At 41.5% G+C, this 15,238-nt stretch overlaps 1 protein-coding gene across 1 annotated transcript in view; it reads right to left on the bottom strand.

Annotated features, from left to right (window-relative positions):
• Positions 1-5,412: 5,412 nt before the first annotated feature.
• PTCH1 (patched 1) overlaps positions 5,413-15,238 on the bottom strand; it is a 26,309-nt gene continuing 16,483 nt past the window's right edge. The window contains exons 7-11 of the mRNA XM_010140671.1: positions 13,587-13,729; positions 10,451-10,550; positions 8,809-9,063; positions 7,232-7,760; positions 5,413-5,555 (exon numbers count right to left, since the gene is read on the bottom strand). Of these exons, the coding sequence (XP_010138973.1) occupies positions 7,233-7,760; positions 8,809-9,063; positions 10,451-10,550; positions 13,587-13,729 (1,026 nt within the window). The 3' untranslated portion in view covers positions 5,413-5,555; position 7,232. The remainder of the gene's footprint in view (positions 5,556-7,231; positions 7,761-8,808; positions 9,064-10,450; positions 10,551-13,586; positions 13,730-15,238) is intronic.

The following is a 15,238-nucleotide window of genomic DNA, read 5'->3' as shown; positions in this document are numbered from 1 at the left end:
CATGCCTGCCCCCTCGCTGCTGCCCTGGCACACAGCCTCGCTCCCCAGCAGGTTTCACAAGGCTGCGGTGCCTGCAGGCAGCTGGGGACCTGCAAAGTCTGTCCCTCTGCAAAGATTTGAGCTGAAGGGATGGAACGACCAGACAGAAAAGCCACAGGGTTTTTTGTGCTCTGTTGTGCCGAAGTGTATCTCCACCATGTGAATGTGAGGTCAAACTAGCTAACTCGAAAAACCCAGCAACTCCTTACTGGCAGCTTGAGATAAGCCTGGAGAAGAGCTTGGGAGGATGTTCTGATCAGCAAAACAAATTAAAATGAATGCCGCTTTGTGTTCCGTGCTTCTTACGGCAAGCCGAGTTACAGCATCTTCACGAAACCAAGGGAGATACAATTTCCTCCGCTGCAGCTTTACCCTGCGTCAGCGGCAAGCAGGTTCCTGCCGTGGCAGCATGAACACGAGTGACGCATGCAGTGACAAACGAAACTAAGGAAAGCTGTTCTAGGGTGGTAAGCAGCCCGGATGCCACTGCAGACAACCAAACACCTGAGGCAGAGATTACCTAGCATCCAGAGAGGCAGAACGGTTGCGGCAGTACCAAACATGCCAGGATAACATTAAACGTTTTTCTTCTGTCAGAGAAAGCAGTACTGCTTCATTCTTTTTGTTTTTCACAGGTAAAGTTAAACTGCACAGGTATTATTTTAAGACACTTAGGCTGGGTAGCGCAGCTTACTGGCAGGCACCCTGTCCTAGCAGGAAGGTTCAACGTGTCTGCAACAAAAAGGGCAAGAATTATTAAATGGAGTAGGGAAGTAGTCCTTGTTCTCATTACTTGCCGCAGCCATTAAAATTAATCACAATTTGGCAACGATGGTTTTCGGATACAAACAGTCGGTGTCTCAGACGCTCGTTGGGAGCGCAAGTTAACAAAAGTTAAACACCTGTTCATACATCAGTGCTGCTGCAGGTTAGCAGCATGCAGCATTCCTGAAGCTGTTAAACACATGCATTACGCCAACAAAAATTTGGCCACATTTACTCAAGGGCTGAATAAATACAGCCAATCTCTGACAAAAATCTGATTAAGGTCTTACCTGGGGTTAACGGGACGGACAGCAAGAAGAGTCATTTATAAGAAATCTAGACACAACAGGACATGTAAAGATCCACGCTCGATGCACAGTGGAATTTTAAAAGGGAAAACCCGTGTTCTGACTGGCAGAATGTACTGATTTATTCGCATGGTTTCCAGTCCTGAGAATGGGTGTTCCCATGAATGGTTGGGACACAAAAGGCAAAGTCAGTGAGTTGAGCTAATGCACAGCTTTAGTGGCCACTGTTCTCACAGGCTGTGACCCACCGAGGCCACATCTGCAACCTGCCTCACCTGGTTAGTCCTCAGGATCTGAGGGAGAGTATTTTGAGTAGCAAAAAAACCAAGTCCCCCCATCCCCCCCCCCAAAAAAAAACCCCAAAACCCCAAAACACAACTGTAGGAGTTTTGCAGTCTTTTAACTGTATTATTCTCTTTTCTGGTTAAACTTCCAGAAAACATACAAATTCGGAGTTGTATTTCTATTTCCTCTAACCATGAAAAGCAGAGGCTGAATTAACCCCAGACACGTTTGGGCTTTTTGTTTCTGAGGAATTGGTAAGACTCATGAAAAAATCACCTAAGGGTTACAGGACAAAGCAAAGGTTTGCTGGCTCTGTGGCACCTCAGCGGATACTCGGTGGAATATTTTCACAGGGCAAACCACACTGGGCTTTAATGGTGCAACTGACTTCGGACAGATGTTGCTACCTTCCTCTCCTCTCCTCCTTCCCAAGCAGGATGTAGGAACCTGCACCCTGGCTTGCAGTCACTAGCAGACTTTCCAGAAGGCGTTTTGTCAAAAGCCTCCCTTCTTACGGAGTGCTGTAGCTTTCAGAACTCCATGCTTATTTTTTTTTTGCGCCACAAAGTAGGAAAAATTGGCTATTGCTCTAACCCAATTTAGGGAGCAACCACAGAGATGTAAAAACACAAAGAATTCCCTCCCATGCCGAAGGAGAAATAACCTTTACACAAACTGCTTTACCCAAGGGTTCAAAGCCTACACAAAATCCTTCAGAGTAAGAAAGGTATGATCCAGTCCTAAACCGCCCCCGCAAGACATAACGCGGGTAACAGAATCAACAGACAAGCACCAGCGTGTTACCATTCAGACAGGACTTCAGACTTGCCTCCTGGTCCAAAATGGGCAAAAATCTGAACCTCTCAAACATCCCAAATTCAAGCTCCAAATCAGAATGACTGCGTGGTGGTACCGGCACAGCTGACCAGTAAAGAAGCATTCTATAAACAACCAAATCCGTATCCAGTAAGTTATAATATTTTTTATTCATGTTAGAATTTCTATCAGTGTTTGAACATTAATATTTAGAGAGTTTGTACAATTTCCATTCAATGAGAACCACACTAGATCGCAAATGGTAACTAAAACACAGTTCAGAATTGTATGAATATTCACACTCTCTGTCTCTCTTAACACTGTTCAACCCTTCCTTTTCTCTCAGGGGGTTTACAAGGAAAAGTGTGCACCGTAACCATATCTCAGCAGTGTTCCAAAACATAATGGTATCATCATTACATATAAACTCTTTAAAAATATACTTCTGTCAAAAGACTTGATGACTACTATGTACACTACAAAAATAAATTTTCATATAAATAAATTATATGGCATAATTTTATCTTTGTAACTGCAGTGACACAAACCCACTCCTACCCAAACAGGCAGGCAATGAGACCCAGTTTGAATATTTTTTTCCTTTTAACTCCTTATGCTAAAAGCTATGACAAGTCCTTAATGTAAATGTTATATACTCTTTCCTATTTAACATTAGTAAGCACTCTATACAAATAAAAATCCATTAAACAGTAAAAACATAGTTGTAATAGTGTTTCCAATAGAAATAAAATCCCTGCATCTTGTTTGTTATAAACTGGCATGAAAATACTGTAAGAAAACATTCTTATGATACAAAAATATAAATATCACCCATGATTAAAAATGTTAGAAAACAAAACCAAAACAAAATAAATGTTGCCAGCCACTGAGTTCTCCCCTTGACAATGTGACTATCAGAAAAGAAGGTCTACATTGTGCATGAAGCAGCAGACAGCTCACCCACACACCGCACGCAGGAGGACTTGGGCAGGGGCAGGTGGGAGTCAACGCGGCTCATCCCGGCCCCCTTCCCTCCCAGGGAAGAGGAGGGAGCGAGGCAGCCTGCAGCACAGTAGAGGTGGTGTCAGTGGGAGCCCTGCCGACCTCTGACACGGGAGCGCACGCACTGGGTGGTTGAAGGCAGCTTCCAATTAGCATCATACAGTTATGTGGCAGATTCGGTGTGATCCAAGGTCACTATGCTGCTACTGTCAAATTGGGGCCCCTGGTCGTTTTGTCATTAAGAGTTTCCACGTCAGACAGTGAACTGGACCAGTAGGCAGCTGCGACATTAACGCTTAGCGTGCACTGGACCTAGCTGGACACCAGGCTCTCGCCACCTGCTCTTCAAGCCTTCACATTGAAGATCTGTAAACAAGTGCCTCATATCAAAGCGTTTTCAAGTGAGCAAACAAGGCATGGAAATTTGTGCATTCTCATTATCCCCATTCATTACGCTGGCAAGATCTGTGGGCAAAGATAAGACTCCCTGAAGCCACTGGAGAAAAAACACTTTCCCATCAATGAATTGGCCGCTGCTGTTCAGGCATCGTACTTAAAGAAAAGCCCCACCACTGCTGTGTTTAGACACTGAATACTGGTTGTGCGTGTTTGGCTCCGAATACACAATGGAACATCTACCTGCTCCAAAAAACAGCTTAGAGAAGGACCGAAAAAAGGATGAAGAAACAAGAAAACGGAGGTAACAAAAATTTTTGTTCTACTATTTTAAATCAAGGTTCTCCATTCTTAGGGTTTGTTTCCAATGGGAACACAGATTGTAGTGTTTTTTCAGACCCTTCACCTGCAGCAATCCCCCTTTAGTTTAAAAATAATAATACAAAAAGCTAAATTAGTTTGGCAAAGAGATCCCCATTTAGCTGTTTTAATTAAAAGTGCCAATGCAGCATGGGAAAAGACAAACAATAGAGAAAAGAACACCCCAGGCCTTACATGTCATTACAGTCCTGGACCCATCAGAAAGCCATTTATATTTTAAAAGTGAAAATACACTCTTTTTTTATCCTTTCATTTGATTTTTTATCACTTACTATTAACTTCCCTCCTGCCATGAGAATAAGGTGACCAAAGATACTGTTTTCAATGCTGTAAGGACACAGTTGAGCTGTGGCTCACCATCAAACACCTCAATCATCCAGCTTCTAATGCCACTCATAGTTAAGAGTATCAATATCAAAATAAGGCATATGCTCATTGAATTTCTATAACCACCAGCACCTCTCAATATCCAGCACCTCTGGAAGTGAAAAAATAATGGTTATAGTGTTTGCACTTACCTGGCACCTTTTGCCAAAAGAAAAACAAAGCACTACACAAACAGTAATTAAGCCTCACAACATTCCTGGGAGGTAGGTAAATGTAATTATACCCATTTTACAGAATGAGAAACTGAGGCTTGGGGCAGTTAAGTGACTTGACCAAAGTCATGCAAACCAAGTCATTAAGAGTGTGGGAAGCCGAACCACAACCCCAAACCTTGACCCCCTGTCTTTTATTTTAGCTGGGCCTTTTGATGATGCCAGTCTACGGTGTATGTTGGTAAACACCAACACAGTTTTCACTAGTGCCTACTAACAGGGAAAGCCAGACTCACATCATCGTCACGGGGTTTATAAGCCTACTGAGTGTCACCATACAGTAAAAGAGAAACTACAGCACACCAGGAACACACACACTACAGCATGCACACTTCCAGATGCACACGTGGATACACACAGCAAAACAAAACCTGCACGTAGCTAAATCGATGTAAGCCTCCCACATTAACTTGCGTTTCTTCATATCTGCTTATTTTAAAACTTAGCACGCATAGCGTGTTTGAAAGTTAGCAGTAACATTTCATACTACCACAGGGTTGTGATATGCAAATTTAAAATATTTTAAACAGGTATGTACCTTTTAAAAAAACAAAATCCTATGACATAAGCAATATTTGCATAGAATTATACAAGTAAATTATACAATATTTAAGCAGCAGCAACTTATGCTGAAATTTAGAATTAGATTAACCTTAGTTGTGGCACAGAGATCAACATACAGAAAGTACAAAGCGCACACAATATTGTCCCCATTCTATTGCCCAGAGGCAAACGACTCCAGATTATACTACTTTACATTGTTCTTTTGTATATTACATAGGTGTACATCTTTTAAATACTTTAAAGAAATATTTAACAATATAATACAATAGGTTACAGTAACAGTGAACTGTTGTCCTGATGCAGCATGTGCTTTTCTACAACTTCAAGCAGTTCTTCTCTTCAAGCAGTTCTGGAAATACAGTTTTCCATCTTTGGCCTCTTCTTTGCTTCAGTTATTACCCTTTACAAATAAAGACAGAATAAAAACAAACATTCATTAAAGTTAAAGAAAAACAAACAAATCAAACTAATCCAAAACTCGTTTCACGATTCTTGTGGTCACAGTTAACAGTCAGGAAACGTGGGCTCTGCTTTCATCTCAGTCAAGAATTTCCTGGTAAAGGAACACTGATGCCAGCCCAATTAAAAAGATACAGATGCTTTAATTTCTGAATCCCCACCTTTAGATACCTGTGACAAACTCAGTCAAAACCAATGAACACTTCAAGGAGAAATACACTATGTCTAATACTGCACAGAGTTAAGACTGTCAGATTACTCTGCAGTTCAGCTTGAAAAAGCTGAGCCCAAGTATTTCCTTATTCTGAGGATACTGTTACTTGCCTTATTTCTAGACTGCAAGGCTAAAGTCATTCAGGTCTGTTTGCACTTTGAGATGTTGGGAGAAATGTTTTATAAATCAGAAGATAAGTCACCAGAAAACTTCCATCAAAACCCTCTGTGTGTGTGTGTGTGCGCGTGCATGCGTGTGTACCTGTGGAACAGTTCTACAACCGAAACGAAACGGCTTGTTCTAGTCAAACTAGTGTCTGTCACTGAGAATCTCTGAAAATCAAAGAGAGAAAACAGGAATCCACAGCAAAGTAACTATTTTAACACTCCCTCTTTCCCACGAAAGAGAAAAACATAATTAAAAGAGTGAGAAATGTTTTTTCAGACACAAGCCCGAAAGAACTTTCTGGGTAAAAACTCAATTGGTTTCTCCCCTTCAAACTATTCTGCCTAAAATTAATGGAAAAATTTCAAGAAAATGAACAGCTTTATTCTCCCCCAAACATCTACTAAAATATCCTATCCGTTCTTCACAGCACCGTTTCCTGTAACCTTCTCTTGCCAGCCTAACAGAGACTTGACAGCCTGTGTCAAGCTCACAAGTTCTTAGGTCTCTCTGTTGTTTCACATTGAAGACTCTGATAGGTCAGCTCTACCCCATGCAAATCTGCGATAGCCACCACAGCTGCCCCTGGCAAGGGAGAGATCGGCCCAATGACTCCTCCAGCACGTGAGTTCGCCGGGTGGGTCTCTGAACGCCTCCCGAAGCGCAGGGGACAGCCCACCATGCAGCACTGCATTGGGTGTGGTGTGGCCTTCCCACCATCTTCCAGTGGGATTCAGTCCTCACGACAGACTTTCAGTTCTTTCTCGGAGTTTTATTCCGGAGAGCACAACTCTTAAAGTAGCTGGCAACTCTCCCAGGCAATGTCATTCATAGGATGTTTTGGAACGTGCCTGATTCAGGGATCAGAAGACAGGACCTATCAACAGCAAATGCCTGCAGTCGCACAGCTTTGAAGACGTTGCACATCATCTCTGCTTCATTTTCCTCACCTGGTAAGCTGGGATGTACAATGTACTTACCCACTTTGCAAGGCTTTTGAAAGTCGTTCATGTCTGAACCACTCTAACTTCTCAGTGTTGCAAAGTACTACCTCATCCAAGCTGATCTCTAGTGCAAAATGTCTTATATTGAGAGTCAGCAGCTTCAACATGATCAGGCACCAATAAGTAAATGTACCTGAAGAAAAGGTACCTCAGAGAAATTTTTTATCTTTCCCCTTTCTTGTGATCATCTCACTGCCTGACACAAACAAAGCCTGCAGCTAGAGAGGGACTTACCTTACTGTGAGCTGTTGCCAGGTATCCTTTCCTCACATTCAACGTCTTGCAGTTCTATAACTTCTACTTTAGAATTTCTTCTTTCACACCGCACATTAAAAGGCACATGGGGGTCCTCAAATGGCCCATGGTCAGCTTCACGGTATCCCTCATAGGATGGAAAGCTCCCTCCCCGAGAGCTGTGGCTGTGCACCGCAGGGTGGACAGCAACAGTCACTGAAGCTGAGGCAGTCACAGTAGTGATAGGCTGGCAGTAGGCTGGTCCTGTGGCACCCACGGCACCAAACGCTGGGCTCCTTATGTTATGAGAACGAGCCCTGTGGCCTAAGCGATCCCTATTGCTAGGTCCTGAATGCCCTTCAGTAGAAATTTCAAAAGCGTCCCTGCGAGGGCGGTAAGGAGGTGGTCGCAGCCCTTCCCTTGCTTCCCGTTTGGGTTGTCTGCCCTGACGCCCCCCCTGCTGTGTGCTGGACTCTGGATTCGATTGTGATCTGGGACTCGACTGATGCCTTGTCTCGGGCTGAACCACCTGAAAGAGAGATGCAGTTATGAGACAAACAAATACTACGCTTCCATATATTTTATGCTGAGAACAACTACAATAACGCTGTCCTGGCTCTAACTCTGCAAAGGTCATGTTCTGCAGTCAGATAATTGTTGATTTTTCCAGATAGTTTTTGTCTGAAGTTATTAAAACCTGCAAAGCATACCTTCAGAAAAACACAAGATGTCACTGGAAACGTTACTGCAAGCTTCCTACATACTGGCCCATCTTTTCAAAGGGATGGGTGACAAGCACTTTGTCTTAACTCCTTCAACATCCAGAATTGCAGGCATTTGGCAAAGGCTCTATTCCATGCAGGGTACGTACACAGGATGTTAGCAGGGTAGTTTGTATAGACTGTAGGAATCTGTTTTCTGATTTCTGTAAAAACCGTGAAGCGCAGCGGCCACATCAGTCAATAAACCGTGACCAACTTCAAATGTGGCTGTGCTTGTACCTATTTCTAGGCCTCTGCTGAACAAAAACAGATCCGCATTGCAGCTCAGCATGCAGTATCAGCAGGGGTAGGAGACAAAGCTTTTTCACTTTCTTTTGAAATCACAGTTATGCCAACTCAGTAGCAAGACGCAACAGGCCCAAGATTTGGTACAACCCCAAAACTGTTTTCTTCTGGCTCTATCAATCTTTCTCCCCAAAATGTGCTGTTAGAGAGAGGTATATGAGAAGGAGATCCACAAGCAGCTGTGTGGAAGACGTCTAGATCTTTCAATCTCTCCCTGTTGCCTCTCTTAAAACCGTCATCAGTCAGACCAAGAGCTCTCTCTTGTGGCTGGTGTCAGTACACAGTTACACACGCCAAAGTCCTCTGCTTTCGTACCATCACTTTACCCCCAACTTGACTCTACAGGGGAGCATGAGGAAAGCCTTCACTGCCGGCTTACAAGTTTTGGCACAAAGTGACAAAGCATAAACAGTCAGAACTATGAAAGAGCTTTCCACAAAAATAGATTTAAATGAAAAACCCCCAACCACTCTTCTTGCCCTCTTGCCAGTCAATATGTGAGCTACTTACAGTGGATCTCGCAAAGACGGGATTCTCAGTGGCTTCCACTATTACTTGATGGACTGGTGCCCCAGGGCCTTGGGTGGCCTCATACTGATGAAGCTCTTCGCTGATGCCAGACACTGTGGTTTGAGAGCTGTCCTCTGAATCAGAGGAGTCTGACCCATTATTTGTGTGGCCGGGTGGCAGTGCAAACCTCACGATGCCGGGAGGTGGCTCAGGAGACGGTGTGGGCAATCTGTTCCGTCCATCAGCTGGAGAAACCTGATAATGACAATGCATTCAGTAAGATTCAGTTAGCGTTACCCTTTTAATTACTAGTGCTCAACACAAATGATCTTCAGGCAAATCCACCCTCCCACACCATCAGAACCCTTAGCACCAGTCTTCTGATGAGCATTTATACTGAACTGAAAAAATTAATAGAAGAAAAAAAAGACATGATCTCCATCTGTGGATATTTATGTAAACAGGATTTACACAGAGTCTTCTGGGTATCACTGTCACAGGAAGTGCATGCACTTGCACTTGTAAAAATACTACTTGGACTTCCCTCCCCCTTCAGCATACATTAACAGTGATTTCATAAAACCACCTCAAATGGGTATGTATAGTATGCTTCAGTGTCTATTTGCAAAGAGAGATGGACACACACATAATAGCAATGTAATAACATGTAGTAACATGTAATGTAATAACAATGTAAAAACACGCACACATATATTGCTTGAGTACGGGACAGGTCATGTACACTGTTAGGAACGCAAGAGATTACACACTGATGTAGACATTTTAAAACATAAATACTTCTGAAGTACACGCGTTTTATTCTTGTATACACACACGCATACACATACATATATATAGACTCGTGAAGCACAGCACACCGATTGTACTAACACGTGATAAAGACAGCCCTGTGTAATGAGCAATCGTGTTAACTGTGGAGTAGGTAATGAATAATCAACAACCAAATACCAAAATGGTTGTCTGTGAATCCTTTTTTCCTGGACTTGGGCTTTATACTGTAAGGTCATCAGCATCTAAGCAAAGCCTTCAACCCATCGAAAATGTTGCATGAGCCAAGAGCATACTGCAGGGAGGGGTGACAGGACAGGGGGGATCTTCTGGCAGACCAGTGATGGTTATCAAGGTGTGGTCTGTGGACCACCACTGGTGTATGTTGGTCCACACAGGCCTTCCTGGTGGTCTGCTCAGTTAAATATTTAGACGAAAGCAACAGAGGCAGTGCGGCAGGAAAGAAGGTGGTATGCGTATGAAATGAACTGTCTTTTGCAAAATGTTGTGGTAAATCCTTGCTCTACAAACTAGTTTGCATATCACATTATGCTTTTAAAAGCATAAATAATCCTACGCTTGTATCAAGTCTGATTGCAAGTCTAAAACAATACTTTAACAAAAACCCCTTTAAACTATAAGTAGATGAATATCCATTAAATAACAAACAGCACTTTTAATAAAGATTAAAGCCTCCTCCCCTCCCCCCCCCCGAAATTAAAGCAAAAAACTTAAAAAACTGAAACAATCCAAGAGAATTTTAAAAACGGTTTCTAAAAAAGGTGGGTGATCTGAGGGGAGCAGGGGTGCAGACATAGTATTATTTCTTTTATTCACCATTAATTTTACTGACCTCAGGGTATGGTCCAAAGAATGAAAGAAGAACAGGGAGCAGCACCAATCCATTGAGAACTCCCAGAATGGTTAAGATTGCCAAAACAGCAAAGAAATACCTGAAGCAGATTTTAACAGGTTTGGGGGAGAGAATAACCACAAATACTGTTAGAAATAAGGGACTACAAATTACTTGTACATATATTAAAATAACACGTATACTAAATTAAATCCAAAGTATTACATTGTACTAAATCAATAAAATCACTTTCCATATATAGACATAGGGGTTTTTACCTTTTGAATTAGAGAAGCTACATTCCACAACCCAAAATGTTAGTTGATAAAGGAAAGAAAAAAATTACATTTGTTAATTTCCCAGAATCTGGAAGAATGTAATGTTATTTATGAATGTGTTACACAAACACAAAAATATGGAATGTGCAGTGAATAGCTGAAAGGATTGAAAGCACAAATACAATGAAAAGGGGCCCCCATTAGTGAAAACCCAGCAGAAGCAAACAAACGAAGTGAAGGGTGTAGAATTTAAACAATTTAGCCTAGAAGGAAAAGAAGCCCTCTTCTCTCAGCAGCTAATCCACTGTGAAATGCTTCTGCATCTTACAGCAGAATCTCTAATTAAATCTCCAGTGTATCAGGTAAGGGTTTCCTTTGCTGTTCATTAATCACAACTTTCCACCTAGAATTCTGTGAGTTCCAGTTTTACCAAATAGCTCGAATTGCAACCTTTTTATAGCACAGGAGCCCACTTTCTGCAAAGAAAATGCTCCCCATTCTATAGTAAGCTTCAGCATTGTACTGAGTAAGAGCACTCCACAATAGCAGAGCTGCATTGCAGGCTAATCTTTTGTTGAACAATTTAGCATCTCTGAATACTCTTGTTTTGCGTCAGCCAATTCAAACATAAAGGCTGAAGTACTATGGAAGAAGAGGAAAGTGCACAAGTGGTTGTCCTTTCCCACCACTGAGGGCTAAGGTCTGGGATCCTTCATGAATACCAAGGTAAACCTGTCAGTAAAAGGAGAGCCTTGCCAGTTGGTATTCGGCACAGCTGGGGCTCAGACTAAACTTAAAGCTGCATTGTAACTAATGATTTCAAGGACTTGGTAAATTCCTGCAGGAGAAGGCAAAGGAGAAGAACAGATGGCAAGTTTGCTGCTAATGGGTCTACTGATTACATTGTCTAGCTGGCAACAAACTTCACTTACTCCCTGTTTCCACATCTGATCAAATGTATCAGTCTCCTGTAAACTACAAACATCCCGCTATTGTAAACATTTAGGAACTGCTGATCTGCATTAGCAACAATCAGCAAGCCGATCTATTCTACTAACATAAACGTCCAGAACTTTATACTGGGATGGAGATCAGCAACAGGCATTAAAAACATTTGCATCTCATCCATCTAACACTAGGATAAACAGGAGGATTATAGCTCTGAGCACTTGGTGTATACAATGTCTGTTAATTTACTTAATCATCCACATTGCTGGACTAATCTATCGCTTTCCGGAAGTTTGGGATCTTCTTCGCCCCCTATAACAATGCTCAGGCTCCCATAGTTTACTTTATTTTATTTTTTAAACAAGGCAAACTAAAGTCAGATTGTGCTAGAAAATGAGAAACTGATGGCAAAAAAAAGTAAAATAGCGTAAGTTGAAAAGTTGAAAAGCTCAGTTTATAAACTGAGAGAACATCCAATCCAAATTTGGTGCGAAGGGCTGCTTCAAACTTCCATATGGTATGACATGAAAATACTCTTGCCAAAATCTCATCTGTTAAGTAGGGATGTAGCACACCAAATATACGCCTATAAATTTAGGTTAAATCTGTAAGTACCCTATACGTCAAAATATTCAAACCCTTTCAAGATCAGGTCCTTATTTCTTCAATACCAATAAAAGAAACTAAAAAATACCGACTTGGGAAAAAGCACAAATTCTATTTCAGGACGTGTTATATATGTACAGTAATAATCCTCACGTAGGTTTCATGCAGTCTAACTCCAAAGTGCCTGCTTTCTTCAAATCTCTTACATACATAAACAAAAAATCTTGATGAGATTTAGCAGCCATTCTCTCAGTTCCTGCATCTGACATTTTGTTGTTATTGTTGTCAAATGGATGTCAGCTAAGTCTAGTCATCTATCCAACTTATGTCGACCTAAGTAGTTAAGTCATCTTTCAGAGCATTTTTATTTCTACCCCAATTCCATTTTAGGGCTTGGGTTATTTTTTTTTCCACGCTGTAGTTTGCCACAAAGAACCTGTGTTACTTCTAAGATTAGCCATTTTGCAGAGCTCCACAGGTTGTTTGGAATAGAATAGGATCTGTTTCACTGCACTTCTCATATTCCCCTCAACGAAAAACTTGCTTTCCTCTCATACTTGATGAATTCACATTCTTAATTAAATTCACAAGAAACAGCCTGCCTGCAGTTCTAAACAGAGGGGCCTTCAGGCTTTGCTTTACACGATGTTAATATGAAGTTCTGTGTTCGTACTTGTGACTCTCCAGCTCCAAGAAACAGCCTGCCTGCAGTTCTAAACAGAAGGGCCTTCAGGCTTTGCTTTACACAATGTTAATATGAAGTTCTGTGTTCGTACTCGTGACTCTCCAGCTTCCAAACAAGGTTTTTTTTTCCTCTCCCTATCACACACTGCTGTAAACCTCACATAACGATAGGAGGAGGCCCAGAGACAGTCACTTGCAGCACTGTTGCTGCATGTTTGTGGGTTCACATGTCCTTTGCATGCAAATTCTTGTGCATACGAGAAGTCTGGAGGATCTAAAGATTAAAGGTCAAACCCAGCTAATACTGGACAATACTAGATTCTTTGAACTGACTCAAACCCAGAATTAGCAAACTTTGCTGAAGAGGGCTATTTTTGTGTTCTTTCATGCTGGGTGTCAGATTTTCCTGGAACAGATTTTAATACCAGCAATGGAAACATTACCGAGTCTAGCATGTAACAAGGAGTTAATAAAACAGAGGGAAAGCAGGACCATGATGTAAGCATGCTTGACACGCCATGCATAGTAATAAAATGACAGATACGCTAAAGTGACTAAAAATTAAAAGAATTCTTATTTGTATTTTAAAAAGAAAGTCAAGACACAAACAAATGCTTTACCTGACAATAAAATCAAACTCTGATCCTGCAAGCATTAACACTCCAAGCAGAGTCGATACAGCCCCATCCAGCACTGGTGCAAACATGTGTTCCAATGCAAGGACAGCCCTACGGTTCCTGTCTCCTATGGCAGTTAAAAATGCCTGTAAAATAACGAAATCCATTTCATAAGGCAGAGGCATCCAATCTTCCAAACAGGCTCTCTCATAGAATTCACAGTTCTTCACCAGCCCGTTACTTCAAACTACAGCTTAAGGAAGTATCTCTATAGCTGGCTAACCTTCAAGGTAAGGCCTGATTGTGCAGCCATACCACATATGAAGTGCTGCTGAAGTCACACGATCAGAGTAAGCGCTGATTACAGAGTCACACCACAGTGACAATTTTGGAAACCATGCCTGCTTCCATCAGTAGGCTTTTGTCTCCAGTTTTGCTTATTTCCATCTGCAAGGAATTCAATTCATGGTGAAAGCAGTTCTGGTGTCAAAATTACAGGGCCACTGCTCTCACTCTCATGGGGTCATGCCTTCTATGACTTATTTTTAACACTTCTATTTCACACAAAATAAATGTTTTGGCACCTTCTACTACTTCAAAGCTAGCAGGCCTATGCATATAAAATTGCCTTGGGAATAGTTCTGAACGTGGTAGTGCCTGAGCAACAATAGGTCTAGTGAAATGTCTTTTTTCCTCTAACTCCTTAGTGAACAAGGACTCTCAAATGTGTATCAAGAACTCTCAAATGCGGTTGTTTTGTATAAATTTGCCTTCTCCTTGCATGACTTAAGAACATGGTTGACCTTCTTCCTGTGATTTCTAAGGGCTCTCGCTCGAGCAGATTCTCTACTGCCTATTAAGATAGGAGCTCCAGAAGCTATCCTCTCTTCCTGGTCTTGGAATTTAAACCTCTCTTCCCTAGCAGCTTATTTTCACTTATTTGACTGATTTCAACCCAGATTTGTCAACACATTAAAAAGTTACTTGGTGGGACAAACAGACCAAAAATGCATACGTGTAGTGTGAGATTCTCAACCCTCACTTCCGCAGGTAGCCAAACCATGTATTTTTAATCTTTAGTACTGGAATAAAAATGGAAAAATCAATGTACCAGGACATTTTACATTCTCACATGCTTAAATGCATGAAGAATCCCCCTCAGGTTAAAGTCAGCTGTCAATGGAACAACTATGCAGGAATGGGAGATACAGGATCCGATCCACAAACACATTAACAAGTTACATAAACATATACATATGTGTGTAATTAAAGGATGCATAATACGAGTCTTCTATCAATTCAGAATTTATTTGCAGAATGAAAATAACATGAGATCACTATTCACAAGTGATAGCAGGGAACAGAGACACAAGCGGACTGTGAATCACTCTTAAAAAGTCCAGTTAAGTTCTCTGTCAACAGTTCCAGCACTGCTTTTTTTGTTTATGCCACACTGTTTGACTGTTTATAAGCTGGAAGTTCTGTGAAGGTCAGTACTGCTGCTATCATCTGAGGTCTGGTAGGCATTCTTTTATTTAAAGCCTACATTTGACTCCAGAGTCAATATGGAAAAAAAAAAAAGCAATTTTCAGATTGCTTGGCAATTTACCTTCAGCCACGGGTGACGTACTTTTTTTTTTTTTTTTTAATATATA

The sequence above is a fragment of the Buceros rhinoceros genome, unplaced genomic scaffold (assembly GCF_000710305.1).
Source record: "Buceros rhinoceros silvestris isolate BGI_N320 unplaced genomic scaffold, ASM71030v1 scaffold12907, whole genome shotgun sequence".
In the NCBI taxonomy this organism is placed as follows: domain Eukaryota; kingdom Metazoa; phylum Chordata; class Aves; order Bucerotiformes; family Bucerotidae; genus Buceros; species Buceros rhinoceros.
Note: the sequence above shows the minus strand (reverse complement) of the source record. Positions and strands in the feature narration are given on the sequence as shown.